Source organism: Harpia harpyja, chromosome 20, assembly GCF_026419915.1.
Source record: "Harpia harpyja isolate bHarHar1 chromosome 20, bHarHar1 primary haplotype, whole genome shotgun sequence".
In the NCBI taxonomy this organism is placed as follows: domain Eukaryota; kingdom Metazoa; phylum Chordata; class Aves; order Accipitriformes; family Accipitridae; genus Harpia; species Harpia harpyja.
The window spans coordinates 14212875-14234948 of record NC_068959.1 but is presented as its reverse complement, the minus strand read 5'-3'; the positions used below and the strand labels follow the sequence as shown (position 1 = coordinate 14234948).

General features: G+C 38.0%; 1 protein-coding gene across 5 annotated transcripts in view; it reads right to left on the bottom strand.

The window, feature by feature from the left end:
* The window catches only part of GABRA6 (gamma-aminobutyric acid type A receptor subunit alpha6), a 35201-nt gene extending 15149 nt beyond the window's left edge, over positions 1 to 20052 (bottom strand). Inside the window, exons 1-9 of one of the 5 annotated variants that reach the window (XM_052772205.1) lie at positions 19724 to 20052; positions 19301 to 19419; positions 18894 to 18961; positions 17360 to 17580; positions 17171 to 17253; positions 16422 to 16565; positions 15836 to 15988; positions 15603 to 15755; positions 11209 to 11468 (exon numbers count right to left, since the gene is read on the bottom strand). In XM_052772205.1, the coding sequence (XP_052628165.1) occupies positions 11209 to 11468; positions 15603 to 15755; positions 15836 to 15988; positions 16422 to 16565; positions 17171 to 17253; positions 17360 to 17580; positions 18894 to 18961; positions 19301 to 19419; positions 19724 to 19761 (1239 nt within the window). In that variant the 5' untranslated portion in view covers positions 19762 to 20052. Of the gene's footprint in view, positions 1 to 11208; positions 11469 to 15602; positions 15756 to 15835; positions 15989 to 16421; positions 16566 to 17170; positions 17254 to 17359; positions 17581 to 18893; positions 18962 to 19300; positions 19420 to 19723 lie in introns of those variants that run through there. The other 4 variants (XM_052772206.1, XM_052772207.1, XM_052772208.1 and 1 more) reach the window with 4 other exon arrangements.
* Positions 20053 to 22074: the final 2022 nt, after the last annotated feature.

The following is a 22074-nucleotide window of genomic DNA, read 5'->3' as shown; positions in this document are numbered from 1 at the left end:
CAACCTAAGGAAATCACAGAAATAATGCAAATATACAGAGGCACATTTGTGGCCTTAAAGCTTTGCTGCAAAAACATAAAAGTGTATGTGCTTTCCATATTTTTAACATGGTAATAAACAGAAGCTAAAAGAGAGAAAGAAAAAGAAAAGATGGAGCTAAAAAGAAAAGAAGTTAATGGTGTATCTAAATTGCAATATATTGGTATGACTGAAGTTTATGTAGATATGAATCAAGTTTAAACAAAATAGCACATACAGGCTGGCTCAAGTGCAGTCTTCACTGTGTGAACCCATTGATGAGTTCTGGTAAACACTCGCTGAATGGAGTCAAGCTGTCACACTCTTATTAGTCCCCAAACTAGCTGCTGATGAACTAGAAAAGTGCTGCACAAAAGGAAATAGACTAACTTTACAGGTGCTGAAGACATGAATGCTAAATTGTCCTGTAGTTTTTTCTAAGATGAAATTTCATTCTCAAATATCTCTCATGATTCCCACAGCAGTTTCATGTATACAACTGAAGACAAATACTCATCCTAACTGTAATGGGACTATTTTTACTTTCATTTATGGTAAAATGAAACCACATTATTCCTATATTTTGTGCAATCTTCATAGCCAGGTCCAATTACTCTTCAGAAAGCTGTATGAAAACTCTTAAAAATTTAGCCAGACCTCAGGAACTTTTAGAGTTTACCTCTTAGTTGCTAGGCTGTCATGTATATTCATTATGTACACCTGTTTTATTTGTGGCCAAGTTGCCATTTTTTTACTTTTGTAGGAGTAGAAGTAATAGATTTCTTCCTTGCAGCAATGGCTTAGGAATAGGACCTACCACAGGCTCTAAGCCTGCTCTAATGGATATCAGATACCCACTTTCACAGTAGTATCAAATGGGAGGAAATTTTCAAAAACCTTGCTGCTACTGCCACTACCCAGGACTACCATTAGTAATGTCAATGCATGGCAGCAGCCATAAGATTTGTCTGATAGCTGAGAAAATACAGAAGAGTGCCTAGAGTGTCAAGTTGTTTTTTATTGTTTTGATATGAAGTACTCCAGTTTTCTGTTAATAGGGAGCAATAGAAATACCTTAGACTCTAAAAAGCAATGCTAACATACAACATTTTGAGTCTAAAGCTTCGTAAGTAAAGAACTGCAAAATTTATTTCCAGATTATTGATGAAAAATCTTGTGCACAAAATTGCACAACATACACAGCTATGCTTGGGTTTGAATAAGCAACTTTTTTGGTCAGCAGAACTAGATGGCCGAATGCCTGAAGCTGATAAGGAAGTTAGACAATGTAAACAACTTACAATACAACAGCATATATATCTATTATAAAATGGAATAGTAACATTTGAATGGTTTTAAGGTAGCAAAATTCTGTTAGATGTGCAATTTCCAAAGTCATTCTTTGGGAATGATTGAGTGACAATCATTCACTTAAATGTAGCCCACTGTCAGCATTTTGGGGATTTATCTTGCAGGATTTCTATGCATGGAAACAGATTTTAGTCAATCAGATAAATGACTTGGTCGTTAAAAGGAAAAGAAGCATTTGCTGAAATACACTGCCTATATTTGTACTTGGTACACAATTTCTAGATAAAAGACTAGCCTAACACACCTGGTATCTCATGTATGACTTAAAACAGAGTTATAACAGGAATTATCTTTTTAGTGGGCAGTGTCACTGCCAGAGTATCAGAACAAGTGACATTGCTACAACATGATGCCAGGTTCTGCTCATGGATGAACGGACTGGTATCCAGCTGAAATTAGGGAGAGATGGAGTCCTCACAGCTGATTTTAGTCTAAGTAAAAGGTGGAGAGAACAACATCTTATTTGCAAAAAAAAAAAAGAAGAAAAAAAGTTATTTTCCTGTATATGTACCTCTTTTATCTATTGCCCTTTTTCTTTCCCTCCAACCCATCAACACTTCCAACTTGTCATATCCCTCCTTCTTCCACTTTGCCATCTACACATTAAATGATTAGTATCATGTTTTGAATGGTTATTAAATGGCATTCATATTCTGGGGCTGTGCCTGTCTGGAATGCAGATGTTTGGTTTTGTATTTTCCAGTAACACAGCAAGCAACAGACAGATTTAAATGGAGGGTGATCTACAGATGTGTCACAGAAACAGAAAGAGGGTTATCCATGTCCACTTGCACTAATCATAATAATAATAATCCCACTCTATAAACAGACTGACTGACAGAGCCTGGGCTACTGCTTTGATTCAAGTTGCTCTTCAGTTTTGCTTGTATGTCCTGCTTTGAACTGAATTGTAGAAGTCGTAAGGTAGCTTGTTTTTCACTTTACTGCAAGATAGCTTGACCTTTTGTGGAGAATGAGTGGTTCCTAAAAATATAAGTGCTAAGATGAATCTTAGCCCTTTTTATACGCAGTGTTCTGGTATAAGGTGGGTCAAATTCTGCTCTGGATCATTCAAGCATGAATCGGGAGTTATTGTACTGAGGTGATGGAGTTAATAGTAGGCAGAACAGATGTAGCATATGGTCTGTGGCTGATGTTCAGTACTGAACATATTTAGAATGTAGAGGTAGTAGAATCATTGTGATCATCTGAATAGGCACTTGGAAAAGTGTAATCCTGGTTGTTATTTTATTTATAATATTTATTAAATCTCATTCCTATAGAAGGAGAATTGCTATAGAAGGAGGATTATCTCAATGTGATTTCATCTGAAGTTGGGGACAGGAAGATCTGGAGTCAGTATGTATCCTCAGAACTTGAAGAACACACTAACTAACTTGATTATGCTCCCATTTTGGGACCAGTTTAGGTCCATTTCTATCAGTGGAGTGACATTAATAACTTCTCATTACCTAAAATAGCCTATTCCAATATTCAGGAAGGACCAGTGCATTTTACTGTCTCAGTAAAGACACAGTTTTTTGTCATGCTCTTTACCTGCTGAGGAGGTGGTTTATATAAATATATAAATTGATATAAATAATTGATATAAATAGTTGATATAAATAATTAAGAAAGTCCCCAAGTAGTTCTTTACACTGTCTTTAACACCCTCGTGTGCCCATACAGCAAGTCAGGGTGAGGACTATTTTCTTGTATACCACTAGCCAGGATATGGAATTCTAAGTCCAAATTTATCTCAGATGTGTAATGAAGATGTTTCTCAGTGTGGTAGCTGACTGTAGACCAGACTTGCTGCCCCAGAACCACAACTCATGTTTTTCATTGGAATTCATTGCTAAACTAAGAGGAGGAGGCGGTGAGAGGAAACCATATAGTTTCTTATTACAGTTGAGTTCTGAACAGCAGCTACAGTCATTTGTCTACTATATTTAGATTTAACTTTTCCTTTTAACAGATTACCTACAATGACATCATTGTGAAACTTTAGCAAAACACAGACAGAAAACAGGAATGAATAGCCTATTTTGCGGAGTTCACACAGCCAATCACTCAAATAGTAAGGATTGTTTTACAAGTAGCAAGAGCAACAAGAAGAAGCCTGAGGCATGCCACACTGTGTCATAATGAAATTATGAATTCTGTTAAGTTACTGAATCCTGATTCAGAGGAGTCCTCTTGCACTCATGTGGAATGTTAGTCCCATCAGGCAATTAAACTTGTTACTACGTATGACTACCCAGTGACACAGAACAGACTGCAAGATCACTTTTTAACATGAGATACCATAGAACTGGACTAGACATTGACTGGTATGTCTATGGGCTAGTAAAGTACAGTCTGGCTTCTGCAGCTCAGCCCTCTGATCCCCTAGAAAGCTCACAAAGCAGACTAATCTTGTCTATAAAGGTGCTGCTCTCACAACTCTCATCAGTATCACTAGAATTTGCTTATGCTCAGAATATCTCAGGAGGCTCTCAGCCAATTGCTTGCCTTCCAGATTTAAAAAAATACAGCACATATAACCTTAGAGTAAACAGAATTCTTTGTATGCTTTTTCTGATTTTTATATGGATGCTAACTGTGATTTATGAATGTGCTTTGGTTTTATGTTTCTTTTCCTCAAGAGATTTCTGCAATTCATATCTGTAAAATTCTCTACTGTTCTCTGTTCCTTTGTACTGCAAATACATACTCTTACTATCAGTTTTGTTTATGACCAAGCAGTAATATGAGTATCTTATGTATGCACTCCGATTCTGGCTAACTTTAAACAAGTTAATATCTGTATGGCCTTACTTCTCTCTCTTTTACTCACTTATGTCTGTTTTTCTTGCAGGCAATGCAGTAAAAAGAGGTTCATGAGAATAAACTCTAAATGTTTAGACAAAAAATGTGTTATTCCTCCTTTTCTTTATAATTTATTGGATTAAAGATATTGAACTTTGCTGGCATCACAAAACACACAAAAAAACCCCAGAAACAACAAAAAAACCTAGAACCAAAACTCAATGTCTGTACAAGGCAGAATACTAAATTAAATATATAACATTTTCCCTGCCCATCTCATTAGTAGATACAGTTTGAGTAATTTCAATCATTCATATTATACACATAAAATCACATGCTAGTGACTTAGCTCCCAAAGAGGGAGTTAAGCATAGTTTAGCCCCTACATTCAACACTGTGATCTGTAAAAACTCTGCTTAGCTACTGAACAATCCATACACAGCACCTAGCAGCAAGTTCACCACATTACGTAAGACCTCCTGGTGGTGATGCACTAAGGTACCTCAAGCTTTACAGTCCTGGCAGTTTAAGTATCCATCTCTTGCCAGAGGTTCATTATAACCTACAATTTAGACATTTCTTTGCGTATCTCATCTGTGGGATCTGATTCAAAAAATGTTTATTGCTAACATCTATAAACAGTGTTCTGCATAATTAAAAGCTGAATATAGTTTGGAAGTCATTAACAGTCCTAACTTCAGGCATCTCTTTAGGAATTCTAAGTTTCCTTTCCTAGAAATATTATGAGGAATAACATGCAAATTTGTTTTCTTTGTGCTTTACCCTAGTAAAAGGGTTAAATCACTTGGGTTAAATTACTCACTGGGAGCATGGGAAAGCCATGTTCGAATTCTTTCTTGACCTTCAGGGATTGAAATTCACCTCTCTCAAAATACAGCCTAACCATCAGGTGAAGGTGGTTAGGGGGAGAGGCTCTTACCTTATTACTTCAAAGCTGTTTTACTTTGCATGGAACATCTAAAGAGCCATTAGAGGCAGAAAGCATAACTTTGAAAAATATACCATGCCCATTGTATTAAAATTGCTGTCACATAAAACAGGTAAGCACTAAGAAGAGCAGAGACTGGAACCCTAGTCATTCTCTTTTCAATGTGAATGTACTGTGGTAGAGTCTCTTCCTAACATTTATATGTAGCATATTAGAAAAATCATGTAATTAGCACTGAGCCTCTGTCAAAATATGTGTTTATGTTAAACAGATTTAAATGTTCAAAGTCACATTCAGTGTCAGTCCAGAACAATCCCTGTCTCTACATTTACTTTGCTACATTTCTGCAGTGTATAGAAACTACTTCTTTGAGTGTCTAAATGAGACAGAATTACACAAACAGCACTAGAGAGGCTTGTTAAGGTTTTTTTTCTATAATTTAACTTACTTGATTTTGTTCTCACTGCCCCCCTGCAAAAAAGTTACTGGGATTAGACTTCAATGTTGAACAAAAAAATGTCTAACTCCAATTCATCTTGAATTTTTCTATTTTGGTGTATGACATCAGCTACTTTTAAACCTTCCTTACTGCCCTGCATTGGCTTTGCCAGTCAAATATTTAACTCAGGCAGAACCGAATAATCAGCATCTACCTTCCTTGCTGAGATAACAAAAAGTCAATATAGTTGAAAGTTGTTGTCTGTTTTTAATAGTCTACTTGATAATTTGCAATTGTGGACGAGCAGGTAGGTCTCCCTAATTCAACTGAAAGTGCTGTGTTCTCAGTCAAGACTTTAATGCATGTAGCTGTTTCCAGGATGATCTCATGAAGGGTTGTTGATAATCCAAACAGAAGTGCTCTCCTTTCAGTTACACTAGGATACTCATTAAACATATTCAATATATTCTGACATAATTATAGAAAACTAAATCTTCTATACTGAAGTGGCATATGGCTGCTCTGCAGTTGGGCAGGGTTGTTAAAGAGAATGAGAATCCTTTTCTGCCCAAACCATGTTATTTTGAAACACAGGGACAAGGTTATTTGTAGGGAGAAGGAAGGTCTCCCAGTTGTATTTCACTGCTCTGTGCTGTTTTCTGTTAAAACAACAGGTCTTTTAGAACATAACTGTAATGAAGCTACCACCCTGTAACGATTTTTTGTCTTCTACATGTAGTCTCACATGGAAAGGATGTCTTTTGACCCATGGCGTGTATTCCCTGACTATCTCACAGAGCATTCATTAGTTCAATTGGTGCACTCCAGACAGTATCACCAATTTCCCTTCCCCTGCAAATTCCAGTATTGGGATATTCCTGGATAAAGGAAGCCATAATGATGAAACAATATGATTGATATAGAAAATACACATTTGAAATGGATTAAAAAGCTAACTGCCATAATATTTTTTTATATATATGTGTATATATATAGCATTTGGTTTTGACGTGCTAGAACAAGCTTGGTCACCATGTGAATAAAACCAGGTTTCTGTCAGGGTCCAGATGACTACTCAGCTTGTTGCCATCGTATTTTGGAGTGGAACACCCATACTTTTGTATTTCACACAGGGATTGCCTGCAGCTGACAAAGAGAGCAAGCCAAATTCTGCTCTCAGTTAACTGAGGTAAATAGAGCGGCTTTCCTGGAACCAGAACAGGCATGCTGGGCTGTCATCAGTTAACTGAGCACATAGTCAGACCATTGTCTCTCTTACTGAAACCAGTGTAGTCCAATGACTTGAGCAGAGTTTTTCCTACTTTCATTAGTACAGTAGAGCAGAATTTGGTCTTCTGCCATCTTTCTTTTCCGAGGGTACAGGTTTTTTGGCTACAATATAAAAACCCATGAGAAAAAGATTTGTTCATTTGAATAAAGCAAGATTTTAAATAACATTAACTACACTGAAGCAAGAAGGCTTTTTGATAGGATTTTGAAGATTTTTGATTTTTTTTTTTAAGGAAACACAGTTAATTGGAATTAAAAAAAAGGAATATATTCTGTAAATACATTTATCTTGATGAGTTTAGGCCCTCACTCAAGCAGCAAAAGCTTCTAACTGGCTGTTTTATAACTCCTTTGAATTTTCATTTATACCAAAACTGTCTCCAAGGGCTTCTCTTATGCAAAGCAGGAGAATGTATCTCCTGTCATACAGAAAGTACTAGTTCAGCCAGCCTAAGGTTATTCCCACCACAGTGTTCTTTAGCCACTCTTCAGGCAATTTAAGATAATAGATTATTAAAAACATATAGTCTATGTTGTTACTCTTAATGTTGCTACTGGTAGCAGAGTTCCATTGGCAGTTGTAGCCATGAAAATTTTCAAGGAAGTACATCTCACTTTTTCACTTTTATTTTTATAAATGGACTCCCCCAAAATAAGTAAACCTTTACAATCTTCAGAAATTTTCTCAATGTAAAAACACCATCTGACTTCTATAAATGCAGAAGACAGTAAGCATTTTTGACATACTGTTCCACTACTCTTCGTCCTATACCTGCTCTTTCCTATAGCTAAAATTCTGACAACTTTCCTGCACTTAAAAATCACAAATAAAAATACTAGCATTACAAGTGGATGAAAAACTTTACTATCCTATCTAAAAGAGCAGAAAGAAATAAAAAAAAATAATCACAGATTAGAAAAGACAAGGTACCAAAGCCCGGGGTATGAGAGAAGGGAAAGATGTTAATTATTTTTTTAAAATCAAATAAAAAGTAGACAGTTAAAAAACATTTTAATGTACAAGACGTGGATTCTAATAGATTTTTTTTTCTAGTGAATTAGAAAACATTTTAAGAAGATAGATGGACTAAATGGGGAGAAAAGGCAAAAAGAAGAGCAGGAGAGGTAAGATAAATTACACAAGGGGTAAAGAATAAGAATTGGGCATTGTAACAACCAAAAAAAGATAAATCTGGAAAGAAAAGTAATGAAAGAATTTAGAGGCAAACAAATGGAACAAGTTGGGGGGTATGGGGCAACAAAGGGGAAATCAGGATCTCAGAAACAGCTCCTAAATCTACATTGAGTGTTATGCTGTGTGCCTTATTTAAACGTAACTGCCCTAAAACCATTAATGTAGCTGTAGAAGTACAAAGCTCAGTAAAGGATGATAATCCTGAGGAAATGGTCATATACTCACGCAATCAGCCTGTGCTAACTACACTGTTAGCATTCAAATTAGCTAGTTCAGGTCTGTTTCAGCTGAAATTATATCACTGACTGCAGTACATCCATCTATGTGACAGCACACAAAAGTTCTTTCCCTCTTACCTTCACCACACAAAAAAAAGAAAGAAAAGAAAAAAGAAAAATAAAAGCTTCTTAAAATCTGTTATCCTGTAATTACTGCTTTTTCCCAGCATGCCTTTCTGGAATGGGACCTTTTAAATCCAACAGTTAATTTTTCTAGAAGCCATTTTGACTGCATCATCTTTCCTTCAACTGTAAAGTACCCTTCATTTTTATGATCTCATTGATTTTGCTTTTTCTATTACTGCAGAGGTGTGTTCTCATAGAGAATTGGTCCTGTGAGAAAAAAGTAGTGGACTTACAGGACTTGTTACTGTCTTGGATAATATGAGCTTTGAACAAGATCAGAACTACTGAATTTTGTGGACACTGTGGGCTGTTTTAGAGACCGAGTTTACCTTGGGACCTTGAAGTTATGGGGTTTACTACTCTTCTAAATCTGTATGTTGTTAGCTAGTTGTAAACAATTGTCTTGAGGAAGTGATTGCAGTGTGGTTCCCAGATGGTAATTTTATTCCTAGATGCTTATTTTTTGCTGGTTTTTACTTGGAAAAGCGAACAAGTAAATATTTACAAAATGAGGAAGGCGAGTCTTCAGTTTGGCTCTGTGCTTGTTTGTGGCTGAAGCCCTTGATAAGAAATTTGAAGTCTTTTAATTTCTTTTTCTTTTATTAATTTTTTCAACAGCAATTTTGTAGTTTGTGTTTAGCTTGGTCTGCAATGATACAGACACCATGTAAATCTCACCCACAAGTACTGGAGGAGCCACAATCATCAGGAATATGTTCTAGTATATCTGGGCATATGCAGAGGGTTATTCTTTGAAACAGTTGTCTTCTAGAGATTGGGGAAGGGAGGGTGATGGAGGTGGCTTTGTAGCATCTGCTGTGAATTCACCAGCAGTAGCACGTGCAGAGTAGGCCAAACTGTTTTCATATCACTCAGCAGGGACTTCAATGAAAAAAAAGTAGCTTTTTTTTTTTTTTTTTCCTTCTTGGAAACCTCCCTATGATTAACTCAAACTTGAATAAGGAAGTGCATGTGTAGGAAAGATCAGAGCTGTTGTTCCTCTTCGTTATATAGCAGCTATCAATATTTTCTTCATGCTACATAAAGCCAAGTGATCTCTTTGGCTTTTTTTCTGACAGCTTGCCCTCAAAAAAAAAGTCAACAAAAGAATAAAAATGAAGCTTTAGTACATTTTAAAGTTCCTTCAGTCTTAACAGTATTTTTCTTATTTTACACTATTTTACTGTTGCAATGTTCTGCTCATTCAGTCCAGAGTACTTCTCAGTCAAATACCATGATATTGGGAAAGGGGGAAGTATGCCCTAAATATTGGCAAATGCGTGCTTTTTTTCCCTCTCACTGTTTTTTGTAAGGTTTAAATATAATTATAAAAGTTTACTAGTTAAAATAAATGTAGATATGAACATTGCAAATATTGCCAAAACTAAATCAGCCTTTGTGCTGTCACTTCAAAATCAGTGCGAGATTCTGCAAACATTTGCTTCCAAGCTCCTTTTAATTTTTTTGCACTTTCTTTTGTATTTTCTTTATATAGCTGTGGTTTAAAAAAAAAAAAAAAAGGCTAGTTCTGAGTGGTTCTAAGTTAAAATGTATAAAGATCTGCTTCTTTTTGTGTTTATATATTTAGTGAAAATAAAATGCATTTCTTTTTATTTTATTTTATTATATCTTACAATGTCTTCAGTTTTTTTCAATATTAATAAAAATTATAAGCAAAATACAATATAGCTTACAAGCACAATGCTTCCCAATTGAAGTGAAGAACATTTGTTGATTAGTTCCAATGAGGACCAGTAACAAGATGCTGTGGAGCTTTGGTTCACTATTACATGGAACTTATCAATTATGAACTTAACGTTTTTAATGTACCTAAATGTTGTAATTTTAACTGCTGTTTATAAATAAATGTGGAAAAATTACTATATGGTGGGTAAGATGTTGCCCTGATATTCAAAAGCTCTTAGACTGACTTCCTTATTCAACTACAGACTCAAAGGTTTTGCAGAAGATCATTCAAATTCTGTTATTCCTCTCAAAATGGGAAATGTGGTGTTAGTAAAACTGATCTTGAAAACAGGAGGGATATAGTGATACAAAGAGTGTTAATAGTGATATATTAACATATGCTGTGAGACAGTATTCATTACTTAGCCCAAGATGTAAGGAATAATATTTACAGGCAATTCTGACATAGTTTTTTGATACTAGAAAGCCTTCCTGTCTTTTGCATGTACTAAAATCTATCCTTAATCTTTACACTTTTTCCCCAAGCTTCCACCAACACAGATTTTTATGAAAGTAACAGATGCCAAGTTTATGTAAAGGCTAATTCCTCTTCTTCCAGATGACCCACTTATGGTATGTACCAGTGTACTACAGTGATCCCATAATCATCTGGCCAATGCACATGTTCATTCCATTGTACAGTGCTCTACAAATTCTGCAGACTTACTGAGAGAACCACAGCTGCCTGACCACACTGCCTACAGCATTGCTCAAGAGAAGTACTATGGGTAACAGTCTAATGGCTTTCCTTAAATATCTTACCAAATAAACATCTCTCTAGTAAATCATACCTCAAATTTAAGTAAACAGTAGGAATAAATGAAGTCTTTTCATTTTCTGAAATAAGAACAATGTCTTCGATAAATAGGCGTGATCTGGTTACATAATCTCTTTCAGGTTAAGATCACTTTAATATTGTTTTTCATTCACTACTTCAGCTGCCTCTTCCTATATGATGCTTATTATCAGAAAAGCAAGCAATTACCGAGACAATCTCGTCCTCTGCCGGTACAGTTGCTGCTGATAGTGCTGCTGCCAGTGCTGCTGCCCTGGCTGCCTTCCTCATTGCTCTCTGAGTCTGAAGATTGGTAAAGTAGTTGACAGCTGCAAATTCAATAAGTGCAGAGAAGACAAAGGCAAAGCACACAGCTATGAACCAATCCATGGCGGTAGCATAGGACACCTTGGGCAAAGAATGGCGTGCACTGATGCTTAAAGTGGTCATTGTTAGAACTGTAGTGATTCCTTGAAAATAAAAGAAAGAAAATGGGGGCATTAGAATTTTGCTTCAACCCTGCTACTCTTAAATTCATATATTAAAAATAAAACAACTCCTTTTTCGTTTTAGCTGTTATCCTGTGTACCAGCTAACCAATAAGACTGCTGAGTCTTTTGTATTCTTAAATAATTCATGTATACTGACTTCAGCATCTAAAAGCTCTGAACAAACTTCCTTAATACATTGAGCAGAGTGAAAGTTAACTACATACCACATGGTGCACCTTCTTAGAATTGTGATAAACATGGGTAGAACAAAATTCAGGCTGAAACCATGAGAGACACTTTACTTGAGGGGTTAGTATGTGGAATGTTTGGCGGAAATCTAGATTAACATACTGTCATTTCCAAACAGTGATCCTCTTTCTCCTGTTGTTGCACAAGACAGATCACGGCTTACAGAACCCTCACTGAATCAATGGAATTGTGCATTAAAATCAGTGGTAGGCTATAATCCAAATATTGCAAGTAATAAGAGTTTGGTCCTCTGTGCTGTTGACTTTAATCACTGGATACAGTCTTTAAGATTCACTAACAGTATCTTGACTTGAAAGGGCTCATAGTTACAAATATGGAAGGACAGAAAAGCTACTTCTCAAGAGCTGCTTATGTATTTTCACATAACAAATCTGGTCATGTAGCTTATGGGCTCCACAGTGTTCTTCATGTGAATTCATTAATTTATTCTTTCTGGTTTGGACTGTATAGCGTTAATAATGTAGGAAATATACCTACTTCCTACTGCTGCCTGATACAAGCAAAAAGTGCAAGCACAAACTCATTCATTAACATACAAGCCTCTGTGACTCATGTTTACTTATAACTATGCCTGCTAGAATGTGAAAACTGCAGGTATTTAAAGACAGTAAGGTGGAGAATACCCTTTTCTGCTTTTTTCTGCAGTTGGGAAAGGGTAGGTGGGAAAGTAAAAGATGTTATAATGTCATGATGATGAATCAATATGCTATGAATGATGCTCAGTGGAAAGGATGCAGTGTCATTGCATACTGCAGCACCAAGACAGGGTGACTTGATTATTTTCAGAGTTTTTTTGCAACTCTTTCACATGATGTAGCTTGCCAGCTGTCTGGGGTTAACTACGTCCCAATGTCATTACTTAACATGTTTTAATGAAATGCAAATAGGAGTATGTAGGATCTCTACTTCTCCCAAACATGCCAGACTCATTTTAAAATATGAATACAAATATGCTGAGATATATTTCAATTTCAAAGGTCCAGAATGAACTTTTCAATATGATGTGTGATTAGATTAGAATCTGTCCATGTGCTAGTTAGTAATAAAAATGATATATTCTGTGTCTGAATAAAAACTTACTGCAGCAGGAATTTAAACTTAGGAATAGGACTCCTATTCTATTACAGATACAGATAAGACTTCTCTCAATGTGGAGTGAATATTGATGAAATGCTCTGCACTGTGGAAAACTACTTTATCAAACTGAATGCCAAATTACAGTTGGTAAACTGTGTAACTGATGATTGTTTACCCTTGTCTTTCTACTTTGAACACTTCTTGGTAAGTTTTGAAGAATCTGTTACATAATGGAAGGACTGAAATATGTTATCTTTTCTTATTAAAAATGAAACAACAAAAAAAACCAAACACCTTTCCCTATCTGAGATTTTATTATAAATAAAGTTTAATGACTAGGTATTAATTATAAAATTCCCAGGGTGACCTGCTAGGAAGGTAGAAGCTGACTACTATCTTTCTGCAAAATAACTGATGAACATTTTGCCAGAAATAAAAGATTAGTTAAAGGCACATAAAAATGTGAAATAATAGCCATTGCTATATGGATTCAGAGCATACTTAAAATTAGGCCTCCAATAACCATGTTTCTTATTCTAAGTAATTTCTGATAATGCCATGCTTCATAAAACTTCACACATATATATGTATATGCATATCTACGTACATAGCTCCACATAAAATAAGGAATTCATACTAGCAATCTGCTGTTCCTTCCAATGACACAATTATAAAGAATGCAAGAGCGCCTCTTCAAGTATTTCTGTCTCCCCTTTTTCACTTGCAGGTCTGTAAAGAATAGGTGCTTATGACGATTAATTTATCTTTGCAAAATGTTCAGAGTATTTATTGTATTATTACCTGCAAAGGATAACTGGCATCCATATTGGAGGTAAATAGAGTTGCTAAATGAATTTGTTCTGAGAAGCTGTTTTGGGCACACCATTGTTATTCTTCCACTATTAATTTCTCTTCTCTCAAACTTACAGTTTGGGAACTTCGAAGTATAAATGAAAATTTATAATTCAAGTATTTGCAATATGATGCAGAAAGGAGACTTACTTCTCCATTTTAAACCTTTTCTTTTTTATTGGGGCCTGAAAGGTTTTTTTGTCATAAGGACTTTGCCCTCTTTTCCTTAGATGAAGGTATTCAGAATCCATGGGATTTTGAATTAGTAAGGACTATAAATTCAGGCTGTGCCTGGGAGAAGTAAGAATGGAATAAGGATTGAAATATTCTTTTAAAACACCAACATGACTAATTTTCCACAACACTAAGAAAAGTGTCTATTTTACTATTTTCATAAAATATTTTCTGTTTCTAATTTTATATTTACTCCAGGGTTTGGATCTCTATGTAATTATTACTGAATCAGCTAAAGACTTATTTGCACATTACTTCAAGCATATAGAATTGACTTCCACTGCCCACTAGGTAGCAAATATGTTTTACTCCAAATGTAGAGGATATAACTGTATAGTCCAGAGATGCAACATAAAGCCAAATCAGGTAGCATCATATTTGGTATACAAACCTCCTATATATATTTTATGCTTCAATTGCAATAAACATCTTTGAAAATCTATTGCCTGATATTTTAATATTTTTAAGCACTTAAATAAATCCCAATTGCCAGAAAATAATACTTGTAAGTGCTTAATGATGCCAAACTGTATCCCAATTCCCAATGGGGATTCAAGAACAGAAGTGTCAATCTTCCTTCAGAGGCACCTGAGGAAGTTGTGTTCACTTAGCACTCCTAAAAGTTTGCAATGCTTTTATGAATACCATTCCATGCAGGTAGGAAATGCCAATTGACTGAAATCAAATCATACAAATTCTGTAGCCTGCTAACTACAATTATAGACTCAGTTTGAATTATGAGACTGGCAGCATTTATGCTTAGGGAACATATAACTGCCTTTCTGTTACTGAAGACAAGTCTTACAAAGGGAATTTTTTTATAGAAATACTGGGATAAGAGAAGATAGATAGGGTTGCAAAACATGTATGTATGGGTAGTGGATTCATGAAGTTTTGACAAGTTTTATTATTTTTACTTAGTATTTTTATGATTGTTTTTCTAGAAACAACAATTCAGTGCAAATTTACTCCTTAACAATGAGTGCAGTTTCAGACCTTATCAATATTGAAGCAGGAGGTGTGTGTCAATTTTAGTAGCAGAGCACACACTAAAAATTAAGGAGACAAAACTCACAGCTTTGGGAGCATTAATACAAACCACTGGAAAGAAAAAAGGGCCCTGCCGTGCAATATGGACACACCTTTCACATTACAACTCTGACCTGTGCTAGGGACAGGATTCATCTCACCTAACTTTATCCATCTAAAGTCCTTGCTAGTTGTTTAGGTACCTTTGTAGACAAGGGGAAGAGAGCACTTCAGAATGAGTGCTAGGTGAGGTACCTTATGTCAGATGAGATTAATTCCATCCCATATGATTTTTTTTTTTAAAGCTTTAACTCAGATTGGTTTCACAAAAGAATAAATCAATAGAAAAATACCTCTTTTAAAAACGTAGAGGTTGACATTTACTCTGAAACTGTCCCTTCCTGCATACAACAAAATACTCAGGGGAATAAAAACATCACAAACAAGTCTGGCTAACCAAACATTCTGAGTAAAGAATTTCGACTCTCATGGGCAGATTGAATATTACTTCCTTTAATTTTAGTATTTACATTTGTTCACTGAAACCTACTAGCTGTCTTTTCCAATCCCCACTGGATTACAGTAGCTGTTTGATGCAATGGATTCAATAGAGTGAATGAAGTAAATGATAAAAGAACAAAACATGAATACCAGCCACGGTTCTTGCTGGAACAGATTCTTTGTTGATCCAAAACACAACTTGAGACAGGACTACAGTCATGATGCATGGAATGTATGTCTGAATGAGGTAGTAGCCTATTTTCCTTTGAAGATGGAAATAGAGCAGCTGAAGTGAATATTCGCCTAAAACAAACAAGCAATGAAAGGAATGAATGAATGGTATATGTGATGCTGAGCTGTTGAAAGACCGTAATGCAGCATACCAAAAACTGTTCTGGCTGGAACAGACTCCTTGTTAATCCAGAAAGACACCTGAGAAAGAATGACTGTCATAATGCATGGAGTATATATCTGTATCATGAAGTAGCCCATCTTCCGTTGCAGGTGGAAATAAACTGTCATGATTACGTATTCACCTGTTAAGAGACAAGTACGTCAGCATTATTTTGGCAACATATGAGTAAACATATTCGCTTAAACCCAACTTACTATGTTCTGACGAAAGCACTTACAGGCCTCCTAGTGCGTAATAAAAATAAGCTGATTAAAAATAGGTAAAGTGACCTTATGGAAACAGAGGAGAATAATATTCATTTTATGTATTGTTTTTACTGGGGCAGGGAGACAGGGTGAATTCTTAAGAATTGCATGAAAAATTGTTTGCTTAAAGGGACTGTATTGAAAAGCTATCTTTCAAGAGACAATGGTTAGATTCTTTCCAAGGATTTTAGATTTTAAAATGGCAAAAGATAATTAAACTAATTTGGTTCTATATGAAAAAACCCTGTAATTTATTTTAAAGATGTGTTTGATAATGTCAGTAGTTCCCACATGGCTACTACATCTTACCTGTGTTAGATTTAATTGTTTCACTAGATACAGTTTGTCCTATGAGGTCATACTGGAGGAGACTGGAAGACTCCTGTGGTACTTCTACTGAATGCAGGGGTCCTTTTTTCCATGTATAAATTATTTCACTTTTTGGATAAGCATCTGAGTTACAGAGGGAAAAATTACTATTATTAATTATGTAATTTACAAGCAATTGAAAAAATAAGTAGCATGATCACTTTTGCGGTGCAAATACCCATAGAAACATGCATCCTGCTCCAGCAAGTTCCTAACCTCATTAATGACAAAATGCAAAAAAACCCAACAATAAGAGAATGGTTGAGTTGGGACCTGTTAGGCACTAGCTTTTGTTTCTGAACTTGCTATAAAACACATACATTGATTACCACACATCAACTAAATATTTTCAAAATGGATTACCACAGATCGACTAAATATTTGCAAAACTAGAAGTAATATAGTAAATGTACAACAGCTTTTATGACTTGTTGAAGGACCCACTTTGACTACTAGACGTGTAAGAATAATAAACAATAAAATATGCTTCAACTGTCACCCTTCAGTGAATAAATCCGTGTCCTTATGAATGGTCTCAGAGGAGAAAGTAAGATTCTAGTTTAAAAAATATAATAAAAAATTTCAGCTATGTCATTAAGTAGTGTCCTAGGATCTCACTTCTGATCTTCTCACATACATGTAGACCAAATGTATTACTATAAAAAACTGAAAGATACAGAAAAACTTACAGCTTCCAAACTTCAATGGACAAGCATGTCCATCCATAGGGAAGTTCACCAACCGCATAGGACAATCAGCATTAATGGTTAGTCTAGAATACATTATAGTAGATGACAATGAAAAAAAATGGTAGGCAGGAACACTGCTGAAAGAATCAAAAATAAAGGTCAGCCAAAAGCAGAAGAATAGGCTCTCACCTCATTGTGTAAAGAATAGTTCCATTCTGCATAATTCTGAAAAGTTTGTTAGGAGTTGTCATATTATGAGCAATTGATTTTTTCCCATTTCTAAAAAATGTATCTGGTGTCCAAATTTTACTGACCATTAAATTGTTCAATCTCAAAATTTCAGTTGGCCCACTAAACTTCAGCCTCTCATCAGTCCACGTCTGCCGAAAGAAGACATCCATTGTGTACTCCTATGGAAAATAAATAGGTGGTTGATTTATGGGGGAGGGCAGCAGTCCCAAGTTGCTGTATAAACAGTAACTCCATGAAAGCACCTAACGCACATGTCAATGGCATTTCATTTACTGCTTAAACACTTAATCCTATTACCATTAAGTAGTTGCTAAAAAAAAAAGTAGTCTATGAAAACATATCCTATTTTCTTATTATTTAAAGAATAGTTACAAATTAATCAGTGAACACAGAATTTGATATAAGTAAGGCAAAAAAACCTCATTGCCCTCTCAGAGATCATAATTTAATTCAAAGTGACTGAGGTCTAAGGAAATACAAATGTCTAATTTAGCATCCTTTCAAAGTGCAAAAACAAACTATCAATGTTTAATTGCCAGGAACAAAAAGACATACTCAGTGCCTCTTTTGCAGCTTACTTTGGATATTCACAAAGAAAGGACTGATGTGAGTGAGTCACATCACAGTAGGATTATGGTGTCAAGTTAATATTAATGTAAGTTATTTTTCTTAAGGATTCTTAGTAATATTCTCACAAACCTTCAGAACGATTTCTCTACACAAGTTGCTTAGGAAATGGAGATAAACCTTGACTGGAGGCAAATTCTGTAAGAAGGCAAGGTTATGCCTTATCTTAGATTGACTGATGAAGAGAGGCAGAAAAACTTTCGGTTGCATCTTGGGGCCCACAGTTCTTGCCTGCAAACTGGACTGCAGGCTCAGGTGAGCAGGTATTGGAGGAAGTGTACCAGGGCAAAAATAGCAATTGAAGTCAATTTCCAGAATGAGAACAGCAATGCTATCCTCACTCTGATGGCTTAACATCTTCCTGGGGCTGCTGCTGTAATTGATGGAGTTCACCCAAGTCCGCAGCTACCCGAATTTGGGGGCACCCAGCACGACAAGGGGTAGCTGTCTCATAAATGGTACAGTTCCCCTTCAGCTGCTCATTAGGTTGTCTCCTACCACGCAGCCTACCTGCAAACCTCTGTGTTGGGCCACAGATGCTTACAATCCTCTTAACGAAGTTAAAGAGGCATCTTTAACCTCCCATCCGTGCCCACAACCCAGGCTAGCATTGCCCTCTGTGCCCAGCCTCGGGCCTGGGCCAGGGGCAGCTCTGGGCCAGGGGCTGCCCCGGCTGACTCTGCTAGGGAAATAGCTATATGCAGCTCCAGCCAAACAGCTCTGCTGGGCCCTAGAGATTGTCAAACAGATTAAGCCTCGTAATCTGCTTTAATGACGGTCAACTCGGATGCCACCGTAATGAATCCCAGGAATGGAGAGCAGGGGTGGCAAGATGGGCCCTTACCATCTCCACGTCGGACACCGGCCCAAAGCTGGTCACGTAGATGTCCGTTTTGACTTCTGTCACGGCGCCTGCGGGACACGGAGACGAGCTGGGAGCGGAACGGGCTCAGGGCCGGCGGGGCGCGGCTCCCCGCGGCGGGGCCCCTCGGGGCCGCGGTGCGAGCGCAGCACCGGGGCCGCCCCGCAAAAGCCGGCGGGCCGGGGGCTGGCGGGCACGGGAAACTTTCCTCCTTCGCCGTCCGCCTCTTGGGTTTCACCGCCTCCCTCCCGCCGCGTCCGGGGCGGGACCCTCCTCCCCGCGCCCGCTGGGGCGAGCCCCTTCACCGAGAGCCAGAGAGCTCCCGCTCGCCTTCCCTCACCGAGCCGCGTGCTCTCAGGCTCCCCGAGGGGACGGGAGTTTCCCTCTACCTCCAAATCCCGGTCGGAGCCTGTTGTCGTAGCCGTCCAACAGCTTGTCGAGGATCCGAGTGATGTTTTCCGAGTAGAGGTCCCCCCCGTCGCCCTGGCCCCCCAGAGCCTTCTCTATGCTGCGAGGAGATGCGGGTCCCGCCGTCAGCCCCCTCGCCTCAGCCCTCGCGCCCCCGTGCCCGCGCCTCAGCCCTCCCGCCGGACTCGCGCCCCCGTCCCCTCGCCTCAGCCCTCCCGCCGGACTCGCGCCCCCGTCCCCTCGCCTCAGCCTTCCCGCCGGACTCGCGCCTGTGGAGGAACCGGCCCCCAGGGGAGAGCGGAGGAGGGAAGAAGGCCCGGCCCCCCCTCGCCGGCTCCTCCGGGCTGCGGCGGGGCTCGAGAGAGCCTTTGGGGGCCGGGGGGGGGGGGGGACACCTCACTCACCTCACAGCGATGCATGCCCAGGCGATGAGCAGAGCCATGCCTCAGGTACGTGCGACGACGCGCAGGTGCCCTCAGACCCGTCAACTGGAGCAAGCGTCGGTGCTCATCCTTCCTTCCCCTCTTGGCCACGGGCTCCGCCGGGTGAGGATATCGGAGAGTCCAGCCGGCTCACCCCCTTCCCCGTGGTCCTCGGCAGCCTTCTGCCCGCGGTGGGGAGGCGGGGGCTGTCTGTGGCCCTGTGTGTCCTTTGGATTCGCCACCGCCGTTCAGCCTCATCCGACTGTTCCAGGGGAGGAATTAGGGTTTGAAGGGACGGTGCGCGGTCGGAGAGCAGTGACAATAATCGAATAAGGCATTAGGGGAGATTAAAAGGAAGAAATCCACTGCTAGTTTTGGCATGGAATTAGCAGGGACCCGTTAGGAAATCTGGAAAAGCGCTGGCATCTTGCTGATAGAGATTATGTTAGAAATGGCCTCAGCTTTTATTATGTTTATGGTTCACAGGGAGATTATTATGCAGCTTCTGCATTATTAGAACTTTGAAAAAAAAAACCAAACCCCAACCAAAACCAAACAAACCCTACAGTTTTCAATATACTGGGGTTTTTGACCTTTCTCAACGGATTTCCTCATGATCAGTCCTTCAAAACTGTATAGAGGGTTTGACTATCTAAACATGTTAATATATGAACATTGAACCGTAAAAGTTGGTACTGATTCAGGTTTTTGGATTTTTTTTTTTTTTTTTAATACTAAGCTGTTTTGGAGGGTTACATACATACACAGATTTCACTCAGACTTTAAACCAGGGCATTACTAGGACTTTTGTTAGAATCGGAGCTCCTTACTTTTAAACCACTGGGATTGTATATCGTTACTAATTTTGTCCTGGTAAGTACCGACTGGATCATTATTGTCCCCTCCTTCACTAAGTGTGTTAACGTAGTCAGCCTTAAAGGAAAACAAGCTCAGGCTGCTCCAGCTTTTCCTGTGACCTTATTACTTCTTATAAAGCCAATGAATGACGTAGCACCTATGTCATTTAGCAACTCCTCTGTAAATAAAGCAGTTGGGTCAATTTTCTGTCCTTATGGTAATACAGAGGAAGGAATAACTAGACCAAAGCAAATTAATTGTTTTCATGAAATTTTGTTGCATAAACCACATTTGCATTACTAGCTTCTAAGCAAATGTATTTAACTATCAAGCAATGGAAAGTAAGTATTTGCATGAAACTAGGAGAACCATGTATTCAGCAGTAAGACTAGATGAAGTCCAACACTGGGGTTCTGTGCTCAAGTTTTGTGTCTAAGAGAGACTGTGATGCTACAAAACCAAAAGAACATAAGAATGTGATTAAAAATACAGGATATCCTCTGTCATTGAGTCCCTTTCCCTGTTGTCACGGGCAGTGGCATCATATAATCCACATAGATGGGCTGGTCGCACACAGCCAGAGCTCTGGCTCTGCCTTTCAACAGCTGTGAACCCAGATTCCTGAGAGGCTTTGGTGCTCTATGAATACAGCAAAGATGTGATCTCTGTGAATTCATCATGAGCTAGTATAGCTCAGTATTTTTGTTGATACGCGGAACCGTTTATCTACACAAATTTATTCACAGACAATAGCTGCATCTATGAAAAAATCAAAGGCTTGTATGAACTACTAGGTAGAAAAGAGAAAAGGAGAAAAGGGAAATCAACAAATCAGAACCTTCTGGGGATTATGTTCTTCTATGTGGTCCTGATTTAAAAACCTACCAATTTGAAACTTTACCCCATTTTTCAAATATGTTTGATCTTACTGACATGTTTGAGGCTTTTGTGTGCATCACTCAGAACACTAAAACTGCATTTAGCATATAAATGCCACTAATGCCCATTTTTGCAAATATGCTTCCATTCGTAATAAATACATAAACACATTTTAAAGTTTTTTTATTTCTTTTTCTGACTCCAGTGGATCACTTTATTCACTGCTAAGAGATCTGTGTTCTGTAGCTTACCTTATGCCTCCTCTTGGAATAATGTCCTTTTCAAATGAAAGGAAAAAGAAGTCTTGACAAAATATTAGCAAAAGCATTCTAATTTCATTCACAAAATGTGCAAGAGGAGCACACTTTTTAGAATTAAGCACATGCCTTGTCCAGTCGGCATCCCCAGCTTAATTGCACACATCCAATTTGTCTTCTTTTAAAAGGTTTATTTTAGCAGCTTCTTTTAATAAGCATCTCCTGGGCATTAAAAGCCCAGTGCTACATTGGGCCACCACCCACTCCTTACTTCCTTTACTTCACTTCGCTTTGTTGTGAGTTAAACAAGAACACATTTTCTGTTAATCATATAATTTA